The sequence below is a fragment of the Fundulus heteroclitus genome, chromosome 16, assembly GCF_011125445.2.
Source record: "Fundulus heteroclitus isolate FHET01 chromosome 16, MU-UCD_Fhet_4.1, whole genome shotgun sequence".
In the NCBI taxonomy this organism is placed as follows: domain Eukaryota; kingdom Metazoa; phylum Chordata; class Actinopteri; order Cyprinodontiformes; family Fundulidae; genus Fundulus; species Fundulus heteroclitus.
The window spans coordinates 31,183,717-31,203,091 of NC_046376.1; the positions used below are offsets into that span (position 1 = coordinate 31,183,717).

The 19,375-nt window shown below is 41.5% G+C and overlaps 1 protein-coding gene and 1 long non-coding RNA gene across 2 annotated transcripts; both read right to left on the reverse strand.

Annotated features, from left to right (window-relative positions):
• Positions 1-2,433: 2,433 nt before the first annotated feature.
• Positions 2,434-13,356, reverse strand: gcdhb (glutaryl-CoA dehydrogenase b). The gene is made up of 12 exons (XM_012867923.3): positions 13,250-13,356; positions 12,724-12,841; positions 10,336-10,368; positions 10,082-10,222; positions 9,887-9,949; positions 9,580-9,750; positions 7,758-7,887; positions 5,065-5,281; positions 4,830-4,933; positions 4,569-4,694; positions 4,034-4,194; positions 2,434-3,137 (listed from the first exon to the last, which is right to left on the reverse strand). The coding sequence occupies exons 2-12, from the start codon at positions 12,824-12,826 to the stop codon at positions 3,064-3,066; spliced, it is 1,323 nt and encodes a 440-aa protein (XP_012723377.2). The 5' UTR covers positions 12,827-12,841; positions 13,250-13,356; the 3' UTR covers positions 2,434-3,063.
• Positions 8,282-9,571, reverse strand: LOC118566408. The gene is made up of 2 exons (XR_004932987.1): positions 8,548-9,571; positions 8,282-8,505 (listed from the first exon to the last, which is right to left on the reverse strand). It is a non-coding gene; the product is annotated as an uncharacterized LOC118566408 (long non-coding RNA).
• Positions 13,357-19,375: the final 6,019 nt, after the last annotated feature.

The window sequence follows — 19,375 nt, forward strand, 5'->3', positions numbered from 1 at the left end:
TTTATTGTTCAAGGTCAAGTACTGCTACCACCTCAAGGCTGAATTCCTTTTTGTTTTGTTTTTACAAACATCTGTGAATCTCAACTAAACAGAAAACTATAAAAACACAAAATAATACATGTTAAAAATAGTCGGTACACCCCCGACTGCTGCAAATTCTTTTATCACAGAAAACTGTGATGAAAGTATTTGCAGTATTTTTTTATTGTACTGGTTCTCAGGGTTTACTTCATTGCAAATAAACCTTTTATCATTGTATATCAATTTAAACTTAGGTAAATTCTTTAGCTCAAGTAATTTTTTTCAAGGCATTGAATCAAACATTTCGAGATGATCCAGGCAACAGCCCTGTCCTTAAGTTTTTTATTAATACATTATTACTGTTATATAAAACCAGATTTACTCAGGACAAAGAAACACAACGCAAAATGAGATAATACAAAGAGAAAGGCTAAAACAAGCTTTAGATATAATTTAAAAATTTCTTTGAGGCTTGAAATCCTCTTCTGGTTCCACAAAGTCCACATCAGGTCATCACAGGGAGCCACGGAGACGTCCCAGTCTTCTGGTGGAAGCCTCGACCAGAACGGGTCTGGATGTTGGATGCCGACCAACAGCGGCCACCTGCGCTATATTTTTTCAGATCAAGCCCACATGTTGAGTTTGTTCTGAACAAAAGGGATCATTGGAAAGCCACATGTATGTGCGTTCTGACCCGTTCCAGTAACAGCAGAGTGAGCGGATTAACTGGGAACGTCTCAATTTCATTACCAACACAGTGGCTTGTTCAGTGCTTTTATGTTAGCTTCAGGATTAGACAGGCGGCATTTCAGAGGTACAGCTAAGCACCTCCATCCACTGGATAAATAAATCATCTTTAACCGAGGCTATTTGCTTTAGTGAGCAGAAGATGACTGGAAGGTTAAACTGCAGTGACTTTGCTCCTTAAATATGTGGGTAATTATAGCCGTGGTTAGCTGAAAACATAATGCAGAGATAAATCTGTACATGTTTGGGAACTGCTCCTACCCAGGACATCACTGGTGAGATATAGATATGGAACGATTATACAACAAACATGTAATGGGAGCACACATTTGGTCTGATTGCATTTTTGCTCTAATCCAAACATAATCAAAATGATTAATGCAAACGTAAATATCTACAGATGCCCCGAACAAATATTTAGTTCCCCCCAAATCAAAACTTCTGCTGTGATTCTGGAAGAACTGGTAGAGATCCCCTAAAGCGGTTGCTTTTTTATTGTTTCCCATGTCTTGTTTCATTTTTTTAAATAGACAGTGGTTGGTTTATTTTTTTTCCTAATCACTATTTTGTTTATTGACATTTTTTTTTAATTAAAAGAAAGTGGTCAGGGCTTTGGGAATGCGGCTCCAGGAGTCTAGCTTGTTCGTTCCAAAACCATTGCTGCTGTTTTAAACTTTTTCCTGTCAGAGTATCTGATTCTGCTCAGGTTCAAACAATCTATCTGAAATGTTCTCTTGAGAAGAAACAAAGCTGGTCACAATGTCCAGAGCAAACCCAGGAACCCACTTTTGGACCAGCCACGACCTGAACCCTTACTGCATTTGAATGGACTACCCTAAACGTTGGGTGCGTGACAACAGACTAACTCATTTCATTAAACTCTCAGAGAAAAGCGGTCCAACATTCAGCCAGGATCAATGCCAGAAGCTGGTTAAGGTGTCATTTAATTATGGAGCTTTTTATGTTTACATTTAAGTTTGTATGTCCAATTTTAACCACAGAGGATAAGAAAATAATACGTCTAAAATGCACCAAATACTCTGCTTTGAAATTCAATATTTATTGATCAAATGTCCATGAAGAGTTCATTTAAACTTTTCTCAGGTAATTTCTCTTTTATAATCTGTTAAACAGGTGTTGCTGCACATACACAGGATTATGTCACCATTATTTGCAGTATTACCACTTTGACATTTTTGTTGTTGCTGTATCATCCTCCAGACCACACAGATCTTCTGGTTCTGGTCTACTCTGTATACCCAGAACCAGAACCAAACATGGAGAAGCAGCATTCATTTTCTATGCTCCACAAATCTGGAACAAACTTCCAGAAAACTGCAAAACAGCCGAAACACTGAGTTCCTTTAAATCAAGACAGAAAACCCACCTGTTTAGAGATGCTTTCAGCCCATCATAACAGGAACATTGACCAATATTTTTTATGTGTATTGATATTTTCACTTGATACAATTTAATGTTTATTACTGGTCTGACAACCGGTGACTGTTTTGATGTGTTTATGATGTTTTTGTTTCCATGATGTGAAGCACATTGAATCGCCTTGCTGCTGAAATGCCATACAAATAAACTGAAGTTACATCAGAGCAAGAGATCCTTGAGTTATTTCATCTCTTTCAAATGAACACACACACACACACACACACGTGAAACTGAATGAATGTATTTGTGCCTCACAGTTATATACAGACATGTCAGTCACTGACCTACCAGAGGCTTGATGTTACCAAATCTTGATCTTCTGCACACGCGATGGATGTTTTTAACGTTTATTCATTAAAATGATCGCAGGCTAACATCTTAGCGTTACAGTATGTAAAGTGCATAAAGTCGTAATTACTGTAACAATTTCTGCTGCGCTAAAGAAACATTTCAACCAAAGATAATCACACAAACACGATGTGTGTATTCATGCTTTGCTGCTTTTATAACTGCATCGCCAGACGTCAACACAGCAACAGATCTATAACTTTAACTCATTCTAAACGGTTCACTCACTACCAAAGCAAACTAAGATTTGATCATTTAAACGCATAGAGAAACTCGTTCCTGCTGTGGAAAAATGTATTTCTTAAAACTGACCTCTGAGGTACTTAGAATGGATCAGCTCCACAGTTCAGCGGCAGAATTGAAATGGGCATTTCTCTCCAATTAAAGCACTTAAACTGGTTTTGAGAGAGGACGTTGGATTGGGTTATCTTTTAAAAAACGGACTTTAAATCAGATTTACATTCCCATCGGCAGAGCTGCGTCTGTTGATAGCAGCTGGAGGCCGGATCATTTGCCAACTGTGAAGGACTGCAAGCCTGTGATGGCTCTGCCCAGGATCAGGGCGTGGATGTCGTGAGTACCTGATGGGAGGTAAGAAAAAAAACACATAAATAAAGGTGCAACATATCAGACTAGGCTGAGACATGTAGGGTGAAACAGGGATGACCGCTGGCATCGATTAAAAGGCAACTCAACCCTACAACTTCTGTTCTAAACCGATTTATATTGTAATTCAGAAACATTAAAACAACAAACATCAGTGTGTTTTATTGGGATTTTACCTGACAGGCCAACACAGTAGAAAAGCGTACACAGTTTTCAACTTTAGGGGGGAAATAAAACACTGAATCATGCACGGTTTAGGGATTGAAAGGGTGTGTAATCTCGCAATGCATTGTGGGCCGCCGTAACCATTTTCACAGGCACCGGTCTTTGTTTACATCCCTGAGTCAGGTACGATGCTGCGAGAGATTGAGAAACAAATTGATTGGAACGTGGATCGTAGCAAAGTTAAAGGCGATGGTCCGCGCTCAGACCAGATGGACCCTGTTTCCCAAAGCTTGCCTTAAAACAATTAGTGAGACGGGTGGAATTGATCCATATGAGCTTGCTGACTGAGCAAGGGGATTAAAAACACCTGACATCACTGTCCGAAGCTGAACTTGTCCTCTTTCTTGTCAATAGAGTTAGTTCAGCAATACAAAGTCTTTAGTGTTGACCCAAAGGGGTTAGATACATTTGCACTCCATGGATTTCAGATGTGATTTCTAAAAAAAAAAAAAATAATAAAAAAAAAAAGGACACACCACGTCCCACTGCCTTCTGCCTCGCAGTGATGCCCATATCTGTGTTGGTCTATAAGATAACATCCCAATAAAGCATTCACAGTGTAGTTGCAATGGTGAAAAATGTGAAAAACCACAGGGGGGGGCGTGAATACTTTTGGACTCCCACCAATCTCCGTGGCCCTCCTCACCTTCGTACGTGTTGACGGCCTCCAGGTTCATGACGTGACGGATGATGTGGTACTCGTCGGCGATGCCGTTCCCGCCCAGCATGTCTCTGGACTGCCTGGCGATGTCCAGAGCTTTACCGCAGCTGTTCCTCTTCAGCATGGAGATCATCTCGGGGGCCGCTCTGTTAACAAAGCTCACGTTTACTTCAGCTACACTGAAAACATAGTCACTGACGATTAGGTTATACGTTTGTACCCTTAGCTGAGTATTCCAAACAGCAGACAATGTCCTCCATAATGTTGGAACATTAAAATACCCCCAATTTTTTTTTTTTTACATCAGAGATAATAGATTTAAACATTTCCACCCAGTCATGGATCTCTGATAAATCTAAATATTATTTCTTGGTTTTCAGGAGTCTCCTTAAAACCACTGGGAAGGAATCGTGTCCCCTTTCAGCTGGAAGGGTAGGAAAAAGTCTATTTCACTACGGCGTTTTAGAGACGGGTGCACCGGTCTACCTGCATCTAAACGAGAGAGCCCCACCGTTCTTACTTTTTCTCATCGATCAGTCTGCCCAGCTGCAGGCAGGACTGCAGGCCGATCGAGATTTCTGTCAACATGTCAGCCATTTTCTTCTGTATCAGCTGATTCCGGGCTAGAGGAACACCAAACTGGATTCTGGTAGGGGAAAAAAACAGACAAAACAATAGTTTATTTAACTCGGTGTTAATTAATAAAAGCCATGTCCAAGTTTAGGTTCTCAGCAACAAAAGCAACAGCATCTTTGTTTTGCTGCAAAGAGACGTTTCGGACCTGTCCAGCGTGTACTGACGAGCTGCGTGGAAACAGAACTCGGCGGCCCCCAGAGCCCCCCAGGCGATACCATAACGGGCGTTGTTCAAGCAGCCGAACGGACCCTGCAGGATTATGTATGACGGTTAAGTACATCGCTTAACTTTACACAGCAAATCCATTAGAATTCATTAAATAAAGACAATATAAAGAACTTTCTACAGCCAAACCCACTGATTTAAAGCGCTTCACTCACCCCAAGGCCAGAGATTTTTGGAAGCAGGTTCTCCTCGGGAACCTCAACTTCATCCATGAGGATCATCCCGGTGGCCGAGGCCCTCAGAGAGAACTTTCCTTCGATCTTGGGGGTGGAGAAGCCCTTCATGCCGCGCTCCAAGATGAAGCCGCGGACCTTGCCGTCGTCACATTTGGCCCAGACCACAGCGATGTCGGCCACAGGAGAGTTGGTGATCCTGAAGGCAGAGGCAGGTAATTATTAGAGATGCACAGAAGCCACGGCTAGGCCGGCTATTTAGGCTGGAAACAAGGGAAAGCGTCTGCTTCTTTCCTAATGTTCTCTTTTTTTTTAATGAATGAATGAATCTCAAAATATGTGACTCTCCGGCATTTTGATGAGTAGTTCATATGATGTGCATTCAATAAATGAAAATGGCTTAAAAAACTTTATTTCAGTCATTACATTCGAGAGGCGAAACTACTAGAGGGGTTAATCAGGGTGGTCAGTGTGTAACCTTATTTTTAGGCACACGTTTACGTGCTAGTTGTCACAAATACTGATTTGGTCGATCACAAAGCAGTAATTCAGCGCATTTGGAGATTAAACGCATCAAAGCGGTCATCAGAAAGAAGATGTCTGCGACTTTAAACGAGGCATTGGCTGGTGGTGCCGCACAGGGGTTTTCACACAAACACCTCAGATCAGCAGAGAACGGGGCAGAAAAAGGGATAAAAATATCCAGCGAGCGGTAGATGTGTGGACAAAAGCGCCGGGTTGCTATCAGAACTCAAAGGGGGAATGAGCCGGCCAGAGATTTCTGAACCTTAAAGCCGAGGGGCGACGGCAGCAGAAGACCACAGCAGGTTCCCACTACGCTCAGCTCAGGAGTCTGAGGCTACAGCTCACACAGACTCATCCAAATTGGGTGACAACAGTCGGGATGCACAGATACGACAGACTGGATAGACTGGTATCCATCTACTGATGGCTACCTCCGACAGGATAACGCACCACGTCATAAAGCTCGTATCATCTCAAGCTGGTTTCCTGAGCATGACAACAGATTTGCTGTACTCCAGGGGCCGGCACAGTCACCGGATCTCAGCCCGGCAGAACACCAGTGGGATGTAGTGGAAAGGAGCATACGCATTACGCATGTGGCCGTTAAGTTAAAAAGAACCAAAATCCCCCGAGGAGCGTTTCTGACGCCGTGTTCGAATCGATGACATGAAGAATTAAATTGGTTCTGAAGGAAAATAGCGGTCCAACGCGGTGATGGTAAGCTCGGATAGGGAATTTTCATGATTTTGGCTCGCATCTAAAGCAAACCTGAACTTGACTTTCTCTTAATCTGAACAGCAGTGGGAAGAGCCAGCATATTTAGCAACAAGCTTTTTGTTGGCAAACCGCGGGGTCAACACCCTTCCTTATGACCGTGTAGGCCATAACGTGGTCATAAAGCAACACTTCTATTTAAATATTTATTTTAAAGCCGGTCCCATGCTTTGGGTTTGCCTTGGCTGGAAGCCACGGACAATACAATATACAGAAATAAACGTTTGCATTAGATCACTTCAATTACTAAAATACAAGAGTTTTACTGTTAAACAGAATTATTGAAATAAGATAATGTTTTAACTGTGTTCAAATTATTGAACTGCTCCTGTAAATATAATGATGGGGGGGGGGGGGGGGGGGGATAGAGAAAATGTCTGAAGTACACATCATGTTAACAACACCACTTGTTGCCTTTGCTAAATCTGATTCTTTTAATGCAATTTAAGCAAACCTATAAAGTGTGACTCAACAGATGGTTGAGTGGTTCACACGTGGTGCTTCAGCGGTGAAGAGCGCCACCATGTGGACGATTATGATCATTACTCTTGCTGTTGCAGGGAACGGCTAGAACTTAATAATCAGAAACATATAAACATGGTCTGAATGTTTCTTCAATCATTTTACTTGATGCTGCAGAAACATATCGAGAGGTCAAAGAAACGATGACGCCACTAACACCAGAATTTAATCTGAAGCAGTGGATCTAAAGCTTTGCTGCTGGCTGCTATTAGTTTATCTTCCCATGTTTGTTCCAGGAGTCACATAACATTAATAATTAACAGGCAAAAATAATGCAACTGCAGTTGTTATGCTGTTTTATTAATAAGAGACTCATGTCTGGACACTATAAGCTGTTGCAACGTGGGTTCCCGGGTCTGCTGCTGGTATTTTCTGTGTGGGAAGCAGGTATAACAGATCTTCATAAAATGCTCTCCACCAATTAACAAACAGTTCAGCAGCGTTTTAATGGCGCACACAGCCGAGGATAATGATTACTCCATGACAGGGAACAAGGCTAATGAGACTAATGATGATCTTTGGTGCATTCGTTTAAAAACCGTGCGTCAATAATATTGTCGGACGTTTGAGACGCACGACACAGATGAGTAGAAATCAGTAGTCAGAAATGACAATTGAGGCACAAATGCCTCTAATATAGAGATAGAATAGAAATCGCCTTTATTGTCGCCCAGAGGGGAAATTCAGGCGTACCAGCAGAGAATTGTAAGGGCAGATACAAACAAACATTCACAGATTCTCAGGTTACAGAGTCTTTCCAGCCACGAGCACATTCACAACTCCAAGCTAAGGTCTACCAAGCATTTATTCTGAATAATGTGCGACACCAGGTTGCATGGAAGACCATAACTCACCAGGTCTTAGAGCCGTTCAGGGTGTAGGTGCGGCTGGATGGGTTAAATTTAGCTCTGGTCTCCATGCCGCTGGGGTCACTGCCGTGATTCGGCTCCGTCAGGCCGAAGCAGCCCAGGATCTCTCCACGAGCTGTAAAATAATCAGTGCTGACTTAATTGGCACTCTAGACGAACATGTGCAAAAAAACTCCATTTTAGATTGCAGCAACGACTTAAAGCGAGTAATTTAGAAAAATCCGCCCTGTGATTCCAGCTCATTTATTCAGTGGCGGAAAAAAATTATTGTTTTTAACAAAATAGGTTGGATCATTAATGGTATCCCTAATAATCCTTTTAACATGAACATAACTGAAGCATCTTTAATTGCTCCCTTTTTTTTAACTGATCAGTGGATACTTCCACTACCAACATGTAGTGTTGCACTGATACCGATACCAGTATGGGCCCCGATCCAGCACTAAAATGGTGGTATCGGTATCAGCGAGTACCAACAAACAGGGCACCGATACCATTTTGATCTTTGGATGTCTCTTGAACGCAGGCTTCTCTCTCCCGACTACTATTATACATGTTATATAAGTTCATGAAAGTTGCACTATTTTGGCATTTGAGAGCCAAAACTCAGGGTTTAAAAGAGATTATTCAATTATTAATGTCATTTTACTGTCCGATTGTTGCACTGCATAATCCTGTGACTTCTCTTGGATTGTTAACACGACGTGACAAATATAACCCATTCTGTTATCTTCTGGTCACTGCTCTGGATGAGGACCCATATTTATCTTGATACCATGTACAGTGAGCAGGATGTGGAAGGGAGGAGAGAAATTTTAACCCTGAGGCTCACTGAGTCTCCATAACAACCACTGGATGCTTTCTGCATGCCAACCAGATTTTTGTGAGCGATGCTAGAAAAATGCCAATCATTCCAACCATCACAAATATAACACGTAAAGCCTGCTGAGGTCTACTGGAATGTGAACTGGAACATTGGGCCTGAGATTTTAGGCAACACTTCATTGGTTTGGCATGAACATAAAGGATGAGTGAGTGGGAAAAACACTTCTTGCCTACAGTTAAGTACGGAGAAGGATCTGTGATGCTGTGGGTCTGTTGATCTACTGAAGGATGCTGGGATGCTGAGACCGCATGGCTTCAGGAGCCCCTTGAAATACGGGGGCATTAAAAAATTTAATCCGACAGACTCCACTTTGTCCGCACGACAGTAGAGAAGCTTGCAATGGGGAGAATATTAGATATTAGTTGCATTATATTCCCATTTTCTTTTTTCCTTCTCATCTGAGGGTCCATCATCTGTGACCTTCAGCGCTTTGGGTAATGTGTCTGTATCTGTACAAGCATCTGCTGCTGTGAGACTCTGTCTGACTGATTAAAGCCACATTACCACATAAAATGGAAGTTCTTAACACTGAATATATCAGCCAATATTTATTGCGCTCCAAACAGACCTTTGCGATGTGAATGTTGCACACACTGATACTGTGATAATTTGTGCAGCCTCAGACTCCAGCAGTACACCGAAAATTGGTCATTGCTGCATCCATGGAGAATCGGCTCTTGATCTCAAGGATTCTACCACCTGTTGTTTGGATTTTGCCAAATTTCTCATGGAGAGATTTTTCCTACGGCAAAAAAGATGCCGTTATTTTAAGACTGCTGACACATCGCTGCAAGGCGGGCCGACAATTGTGGCCGGGTCAGTACGGCTCAGCAAGAAGAACAGGGACTTTTCTAAGCATTCTCCTGCTGATCAGCAAGAATGATTCCCAGAAAACCGGTGATGAATAAACTGTTTTATTACCTAGCTTTGGGAGGTACTTCTGTTTCTGCTCCTCTGTGCCGTACGCATTGATAGGGTGCATGACCAGGGAGGACTGCACGCTCATGACGGAGCGATAGCCGCTGTCCACCCTCTCAACCTCTCTGGCGATCAGACCGTACGCCACGTAGCTCGTGCCGGCACAGCCGTACCCTGAGCGTCAAACACAATAAGAGAAGCCTTATTACAAATACAGACGAAGGAATGTGAAGACAGGTGAAGAATGCCCCATGTTTTTAATAAGAGACGGCCATCCATCCCATAATGCCTTAGAGGAATCCAGACTGACCTTTAATAGTTGGGCCAAGGACTCCCATCTCCCCCATCTCAGACACGATCTCTCTGTGGAAAACTAAAAAAAAAAAAAACAAACAAACACAAAAGTCATAAAGTGTTAAAACTGAAACTTAATATTCAAAGTGAAAATATTTCGTGGAGTCAGTCCGGATATTTGAGCTAAAATAGGCTGGAAAAAAAATCTCACCTTCATTTCTGTTTGCCATCAGGATTCGAGGCATGAGCTTCTCCTGGCAGTACGTCCGGAAGGAATCCCTGATCATGACCTCCTCCTCGGTCAGCTGGCCCTCGAGGTCCAGGGCGTCCCGCCAGTTGAACTGGACTTTAGCTGCCAGGCACATGAGGAGGAAAGGACTTTTATTTACAATGGCTATAAAGCATGACTTTGATTAAAAATAAACCTTTGTTGTACGCTTTTCCCAGACAGCTGTCAACACCTACATGGTTTAGCCCTCTGTTCCAACTTGTCTGCATCTAGGAGTAAAAAAAAAGAAAAAAAAAACAGAAACTATTAGCATTGTGCACAGAATAACAGGCCTGGTTTGAGGAACTTTTCCAATCTAAAACGAGTTGATTTCAACACGCAGAGATCTGGTGGCATGCCAAGTATTTAAACCCCTTGAGTGTCTTCACAGTGAAACCAACAAACCTCTATGTATCCTACTGGCGGTTTATGAGATAGACCAGCGCAAAGTAGAGCAGAATTATGAAATGCAAGGAAATCGACATGTTTGAACAATTGAAATCTTAAGTTAGGCGTGCAAATCTAGTTATAATTCCTCACTCTGACACGCCTAAATATGATCCAGGGTAACCAACTGCCTTCAAAAGTCACCAATTAGTAAACGGAGTGCACCTCTGTGTAGTTCCTGGTGCGTCCCAGTCAGTTCCAGAATAAACTAAAGTTTAAACTAAGTAGGACTTCCCACTTGGAAAGTCTGACAATTTTGTGGCCGATTGTTGGATCCGACATGGCAGCTCCTCGCATCGACAACAGTAAGCTGTGATGAAAACGTGTTTATTTTACAAGACACAGCCGTAAGAGTGCGTCTAAAATCAACGTCACGTGTAGCGGCGGCAACTCTGAGCGGAACAAATTGAAAGTGGTGATTACTGTGTTAACAGGAACGCTGTTAACTCGGGTGCTACAACATTTCCAGCTCCTAGTTCCAACTCCCGAGGCAAGGAATGCAGCATCTAGCACAACTTGAATCCAGCTGTTCTGTGAAGTCCCCAGTGGGTTGTTAGAGGACATTAGTGAGCAAACAGAAGACCAAGGAACATAGACAGGTCAGGCTTTGTTGATAGGTTTAAAGTAAAGCAAGGTTATGAGGCTCAAAGTTATTTGGCTACTCCATCCATCCATCCATTTTCCGACACTCTTATCCCTGTTGGGGTTGCTGGTGCCTATCTCCAGCGTTCAATGGGTGAGAGGCGGGGTACACCCTGGACAGGTCGCCAGTCTGTCGCAGGGCAACACAGAGACAGACAGGACAAACAATCATTCACACCCAGACTAAGGAGAATTTAAAGAGACCAATTAACCTAACAGTCATGTTTTTTGGACTGTGGGAGGAAGCTGGAGTACCCAGAGAGAACATGAGTACTCAATGCAGAAAGACTCAGGGTCGGACTCAAACCCAGGACTCAGGAGCGTGGCAGAACTGCAAACCTCCAGAGACATGATTGTCCACCTAAACAGCCAAGAAGCCCATAGTAACTCTGGAGGAGCTGCAGAGAAGAGCGGCAAGAAGAACGGCAATGTTGACAGAAAGCCATTACGAGCCCTTGCAGTTCGAAACTTTTAGTTCACATTGCAGGTCTTGATGCTCAATTAAGATTTTTTTTGAGGTGGTCGCTCATCCTACTATTAAATGCGATCGCGGAGCGACCTGCATGCACAGCTAATAGTGAATTATTTGCACATGTGGTAATGGTGAATGTAAAGGTTTCTAGAGGTGTTCAATAGAGTTTTGTTAAAAAAAAAAAAAAAGAAAGAAAAAAAACGTGGATACCGGCCAGCGTCTCTCCTTATTGTTAGAAAGCTGTTGAGCAACGGGAGTCGACAATATTAAGACCACATCACAGCAAGACGAGAAAGCAGCTCAGCTAATAATAACGAAGAGGACGCTTTGAAAAATATCCGATACGTATCCAAATTAGTACCACATATGGAGGTGGCACAAATGGGAATTTTTTTGTGGGCGGTGAAAAGACCAGAACTGGGCCGTTCACACTGGCATGAAAAAGACGGATATGGGTCGTATATGGACAAAAAGATTGGATATGGTTCGCATTTCCCTGAAGTGTGAGCCGAGCCTTTAGATGGGTCCCTGGTCCAGCACACCTGAATCAAATGGCTGAAGTAGCTCCTCGGTATCGAGTCAGGTTCTCCAGAACCCTGCTAATGACCTGATTATTCCACCCAGGTGTGTTGAAAGCAGAAAGCCATAAAAAAGTTGCAGGACACCAGACCTAGAGAACTGGAGCTGGAGAACCAGCAAACATGTGGAAAAGACCAAAACTAAACAATGGGTGAATCTTGGAGGAAAACCTGTGAGAAATGGCAAAAGATGGTGAATTAGACAAGCAGCCAGAGCTCCAAAGCAATGGTTTGGATTAAAGCATAAGTCGTGTGTTAGAGTGGTCCAGTCAAAGCAAATTTTTTAAATTGCTGTTACACAGGCGCTTACCATCCAACCTGACCCCGCTCGAGATATTTTTTATACAACTGTGTTGCCATATAACAGAAAATCCCAACAAAAACACGTTGAGGTTTCTTGCAGCGTGATCATCACGGCATAAAGACTAGTTTCTAGGAGTACTGACCCGGTCTGGCGGCTGCAGCGGTCCCCTGGGCTCTGGAGGACAACAGGAAGGCGCATCTGTGAGGGTTCACCAACAGGCGACACACGGCGCTCCTCAGTGCCATGATGGAAGCGGAGATCTGTGGAACAAGCCGATCAGATTGGCCCCAAAACACAGCATGCCTTCATTTAAACTCGGAGTTTACACAAGAAGTAAGGAGGGACGTTACGGGTAACGTTAGAAAAGCGCCGCCATGCTTTATGCTGAGCGGGGGGGGCAAATACGCGTTATTTAGCCCTGACCAAGGTGCTTTCTGGTCCCTGACTGATATATTAGCCGAGCTTTGGTCTTCGTGTGTAGCCGAGTTAAGCTAACCGAGCTAACCTGTGCAGTTAGGTAACTCCAGCTAAACGCGCCTGCTCACCGTAGCTTTGCGCTAACTGGAGTTTTAAGGTTGAAATTAGAGAACAGTTGTCGGAGAAAGGTGTGATTTGTGTTACAAAATGAAAAGTAAAACTACGCCGACGGCTGTATGATAACCATTTACCTGTGTAATGTGGAGAAAAATAGTCCCTCTAGCTTCCCTGGGCAGTCTAGTTCACAGTGCGGCGACACTGAACGTCAAAACATTTAGCTACGTCATCACGTAATGCAAGCCGATTCATTCTGGCGTCCATAAAACTTTTTTTTTTTTTTTTTTTTTTGTTCCTTTAGAGTTGAAAACAAAAAACTTCCTGAAATCGTGAAGAAAATATCAAAACTGTGTGTTTTATCCTTGTTTATTGTATTTATGTAAAGATGTGCGTTTGGCTTTAAAGAGGAGGCTCGCTCTGATTGGTCACTTTTTGGGGGAGTGTTATTCAGCATAGACATATTCAGTTCCTGGAAGCAATGCTGTCTCAGTTACAATGAACTTTACTAATAGATGACCCAAACAAGAAACACAGATACATGACGTGCAATGTTTTATATAGATATTTTTTAGATGCATTGAAATAATTGCTTATTGAAACAGCAAATTGGACAACATGCCAACAACTTGGTGCATTTAGGCATCCAGACATGGCAAGACCACTTGCTGAAATTTGAACCGATTGATTGATGATGCCAGATGTGTTGGTCTCCCTATTTAACCTTTTTTTTTTTTAAACACACAACTCTCTCCCGGATACGCAGAGAATGGTCAAAAAAGAGGAAATATTCTGCATTTTTTGCGCAAATATGCTCCAATTGTGTGGGGGGTAATGCCTTGTTGAAATCAGGTCTGAGGAGAATGGAGAAACTGCTTTGAGATTGGCAAGCATAGATAACCACTTCTCACAACCAAGGTATGCAGCCATCTCTGAATACGCAACACACTAACCATGAGGCAAGGGAGATCAAGGCTGCAGCAGCCAACACAAGGTGCCACTTTTGTCAGCGATAACAGGAAAACCGAGGCTACAATCTGCACAGACCAAGCGGAATCAGACAATGCTATAATAAAGACTGGACAAATGTCGTATTGTCAGGTGGGTGGTGGTAGTGTAATGGTGTGGTGGATAGTTTCCTCGTACACTTTGGGTGTCAATTATGCATCATTTGAGCACAGTAACCTACCTGAGTAATGTTGCTAACTATGACCACCTTTACATGACCACAGTTTACCTATCTTCTGATGACGGTATCCAGCAGGATAATGCACCATGTCACAAAGCTCAGATTATCTCAAACAGGTTTTTTGAACATGAAATTGAGCTCAATGGAATCATACGTATAAGTGTCTCATGGAGCCCCTTTGGGACATGCTGGAACAGGTGATTTTTCACACAAATGTTCATCTGACATAATATCATCCATACTGACAAGGTGCTATCATGTCACTATGGATTAAAATCACTGAAGAGGCCTAAGTCAATCAAAGTAACAAAGAATTATAATATCTTTATAATATCTGTATAATCTGACCCAATCTGTATAATATGATTGAACTTGACTTTGTAAAGTGCCTAGAGATGACATGTTTCATGATTTGGCGCTATATAAAAAAATTTGGATTGAATTGAATTGAATTGAATTAAGGCCATTCTGAAGGCAGAAGAAGGTCCCCCATGCTACTAGGAATGTGTACCTAATACTGTAAAGTGGCCACTGAGTGTACAATAAAGTTGATCCATATTTGAATCTTCATTTGAACATTTTAATGACCACTTGACATTTTGTTTAAACTAAAAAGTTACTGAATCTTATTATTTAAGTTTGCTTTGCATTTTGAGTTTGATTTGGGGAAATATGTTTAGACAGAAATTGCTGCATGTATTGTATATTGTAATTGTATAAAAAATGGCCGAGTTATGTTTCTTTTTTTCTTCTCGACTGTTTTTATTCAGAAATTGTGTATGATCTGTCTTTTAAATGAGTAAAATAGAGATAAAATTAAGTACAATTATACTTTATGATTTCATTTGAACCCACATTCACTTTCCCACATTACAAAGTATGCAATTTGGAAAGTTTATTTTACAGATATCATAATTTCTGCAGCATAACTAAGAGAAAAATAGGATATACACATACAATGGCCCTCTGACATCTAAATAGGTAATATGTGAACGTTCAGATAAGGATTTTTGTATTTATTAAATTTGAGAATTAACCTAATTTTACTGTATTGCGTTTACTTTCGTAACCGGGGCTGAATGTTTTTGCAGTGACAAACATTTTGCATTTTGCAAAGTTTTGTTGCGACAGTTTTTGTAGTGACAATTCATGTGTTTGTGTCTTTGTGCTACATGATCAAATGGTTAGTATTTCATGGCAAAAAATATGATTGCAGTGTTTTAGCCCTAATACAAAATTATTTCATAACTTCATTTCACATCTGTATCACAATGAAGCTGTGATAGAGTCCGTCTAAAATCCCTCTCATACTCTAATTATCAAATTTATGTTATAAAAGAAGAGCAGAATAGCTGTGAAATCCTTGTCTTCCTGTGTCAGCAATGGCTACCTCCAGAGAAAAGCATGCAGACATTACAGTTTTGCATCATAATACCCTGGTGTGTGGGGAAATAGCTTCTGAGAAAGCAGCAGCTGAAATAAATGTCTTCCGGGTCTTCGTAAACTTCACGGCGAGCGTTTCAGCTGCGGGGGAAGAAGGCTTCTCGATGTCTTTGAGAGTCCAGAAAGCTCCCGGACAGTTTCCTCCTGAGGCGTGAGCTACAGAATCAGGTTTCCACAAATGCACAGCTTCCTTAATGCAGCGGACTGCAGATTGGTGTAAAAGGGCTCCACGTGCACTGCGGGGCACTTTTCCACAACAGCCTCGCTGCGTCTGGAAATCGTTCCATGGTTAAGAGCACTACCATGATCCACTGCAGCAGGGGATCGTCCTGATGCAGTGCATGTGTGCGGTTGCCTCTCTTCTAAAGTAGTGGGCTTGCTCACAGTTTTCCCATGAAAACGGGGTTAGAAGAAAATGTCAGAGCAATGTCTTTGCATTTTCCAACTTGATGGAGAGTCACACCAAAGACCAGAACACAAAAATATTAGACTAGTGGCCATGATACTCTTCAGATTTTAATCCAGAACATGATACCCATTATGTCAGAGGGCATTGCAGAAGATATCTTTATATTCTAAATGCATAATCTTCCTATAAAGTCAACAAAGGGAGGTATTAAAAAAATGTTGTAGCCACAAAACTAAATAATTGTCACAACGACAAAACCTTTGGCCATGGCAATAAATGTGATACTAATGACAACTGGATGAAGAGGTTTGAATATATCGTGGACTCTGCTAAATTGCCTTTTATAAAAAAAATAAAAAAATACTATTGCTTGACAGAAGCGTTGTTCTGTATATTTTATCTCAAAAGATGCGGGACACATTTTAAATATGGATCTGAAATCATCTTTGCAATCATAAATACAATCTATCTGGTCTGTCACGGTCATCAGAACAGATACACATGTATACAATTATTTTCTAACACAACATAACTAGTACACAAGCATGAAAGTGTATCATAATAAATTGACTAAGTGCTGCCTACATATTCCATGATGCACTTCAGTGATATTGCGAGTCTCCTATCTACAAAGATGATTGATAAACTTGAGATGCATTTCAGATAGAAATATCTGAAATGAAAGTTGGAAAGCCTTGGCTCCCTTTATACCTCAACTCTCTTTTTTATCATGCATTTGCACACATAATAAAAATCATATGCTTTCGGTAGGTAAATTGAGTCTGCAGTCTAAAACATAAACTGTTCTGAATTAAGAATTAGTTACACAAGATTTTACTGCACAAGTGCCTCACAAAAGGATTAAAACTCCTTGAGGTTATTCCACATTTCCCCACGTTACATTCACAAATGTCAGTGTTAGTTCAGTTTTATATATTTCAGTTTCATTTTATGTGATACACCAACACAAAGCAATGCATAATTGTGATAGGGAATAACCATGACATGGATATGGAACATTTTCTTTAATAACAAAACCAAAAATCTGAAAAGTATGGCATCTACTAGTCATTTCATCCCTTTTTTGTTTCTCACATTTGTAGTTCTGCTCCAGATGGTGCCATCTGTCATGGTACAGTTCATAACGACCATTCGTCAATTCATACCAATCTCAAAGACATTTCGTAGGCAACATGGTGGGCGGCTTTCTTTACTGTTCCCTTGTGTCCGACTAAATCTGCACTCTTGGCTTTTTACAAGAAATACTCCCAGTTTTTCCCCAACCCTGTTTGTGATGTTCATGGTCAGAATCTCAAGGCGTAGACCTGAAGAGAATATGGTTCTGTTTTCTTACAAATGTTAATAATAATACTAATAATAAATAATAATAATAATATTAATGCATTTTATTTTAAGAGCCTTTCAAAACACTCAAGGACAATGTACAGGTTAAAGACAATAAGTGGTAAAAGCAACATCATCATAATTAAAAGAAACAACACAAATTACACACAGGAAAGTAACAGAAAAATCATAGTGAAAAGGCAATCTTGAACATGTGGGTTGTGAGTTTTGATTTGAACGAGGATAAAGACTCGGTATTGCAGACGTCAGGAAGGAGTGAGTTCCAGAGTGTGGGCGCAGACCGAGAAAAAGGTCTGCTCCACATGGTGCTAAGACGGGCTGAAGGAACAACGAGGTGAGTGGTAGAAGAAGATCTAAGAATGCGGGAGGGAGTAGAAATTTGAAGTAAATCAGAGAGATATAGAGGGGAGAGATTGTGGATAACTTTAAAAGTAAGTAGGAGGATTTTGAACTGAATTCTGAACTTGACAGGTAGCCAGTGGAGCTGCTGCAGAACTGGGGTGATGTGATGGAAAGAGGGGGTTCTAGAAATGATTCGAGCTGCTGAGTTTTGCACTGCCTGAAGCTTGTGAAGGGATTTTTGACGAAGACCGACAAGAAGAGAGTTACAGTAACCGATGCGGGAAGTGACCAGACTACTAAGAGTACAGGTGGAACCAGGGGACAGAGAGGAGTGAAGGCGAATGATTTTGGATAGAGAAGCATGTAGGCTTACACTCTTGCACGGAGAAACTTGACGAAGCAGGAGGAGTACCGATAACAAAGGTTTCAGGGTAGCTCCCAGTGTTGGGTTGTGAAGGATTGTTAAATCAGTCCATGAAATTATCCACAAACGTTGGATCAACAGAGTAGAGTACAGCTGTCGGAGTTCTGTTTGCTGTCAATGCAGGCCATGACCTCCAGCCTGCACTGGGGCGGCCGGGAGGAGAGTCAGCTCCTCTGTCTGAGGCCATGGTCCTCGACAAGAAAAAGGTGGATTGCCCCTCTGGATTGGAGGTCGGTCTCTGCCTCAAGCGGAGTTTGGACACCTATGACCCGGGTGGAGAAATGCCCCTCTATGCTGGGCAATATGAATGTATACATTTTTTCTACATTTATAAATGTCCTTTTATGTTTGTACACACATACTGCATACCTGCTGTTCTGCTCAGGGCCTGCACGCTGCAGTACATGACAATAAAGACATTGAACCTTGTTTCTTCTGCCTAAATTCGCCATTTTGCATCGATGTGATTTATTTTTACTCAATTCTTCTCTTATTATTCAAAGCACCTCACATAATTTCATGTTTTGTTTGTATGTTTACAAGATTTTCACAAATTAAATAATCTTAAACAGTACTCAAGTATTCAGTTCGTTTAGCAAGTACATTTTTTAAATGTGTTTTTATCCTATTTTATTACCGTTCCCTGCTTCATTTGTACAGTGTTCTTGAGTGCTCTTAAAGTTGCTTTTTTAAAGTAAAATGTTTTTTTTTTTCGATAACTACTTTTTACTTCTAGCAGAGTAAAATTATATTCAAGTAATGCCATTCTTACTTGAGTCCAATTTCTGGATTCTCTACCTCTAGCTGCCACAGCTTTTGTCAGTGTCATGAGTTAGAAAACGAAATGGTAAGACCCTTAAAATAATTTCAGAAAAAAATAAATTGTACATATTTCATATTTATTGCCTATTTTAACAGGTGGTAAATAGAGCTGGTAATAACAATTTTCAGACCTCATCCACTTAACGGTGCGAAACGTTAACCCAGTCGCTGATTGGTTGGCCACGGTGTAAATCAAGACGTCCCGCGCTGTCATTGGCCTGCACACTCCATTGAGGCAAGCCCCCTAAAATGTTTATGGAGCTTGGAAG

Excerpts from the sequence above, each read along its gene's own strand:
- gcdhb (XM_012867923.3), bottom strand. The coding sequence starts at position 12,826 with ATGGCACTGAGGAGCGCCGTGTGTCGCCTGTTGGTGAACCCTCACAGA. Across the intron at positions 9,751-9,886 it reads CCTTGGCCCAACTATTAAAG|GGTACGGCTGTGCCGGCACG; the intron begins GTCAGTCTGGAT and ends TTTGACGCTCAG. Across the intron at positions 4,934-5,064 it reads CAAAAATCTCTGGCCTTGGG|GGTCCGTTCGGCTGCTTGAA; the intron begins GTGAGTGAAGCG and ends ATAATCCTGCAG.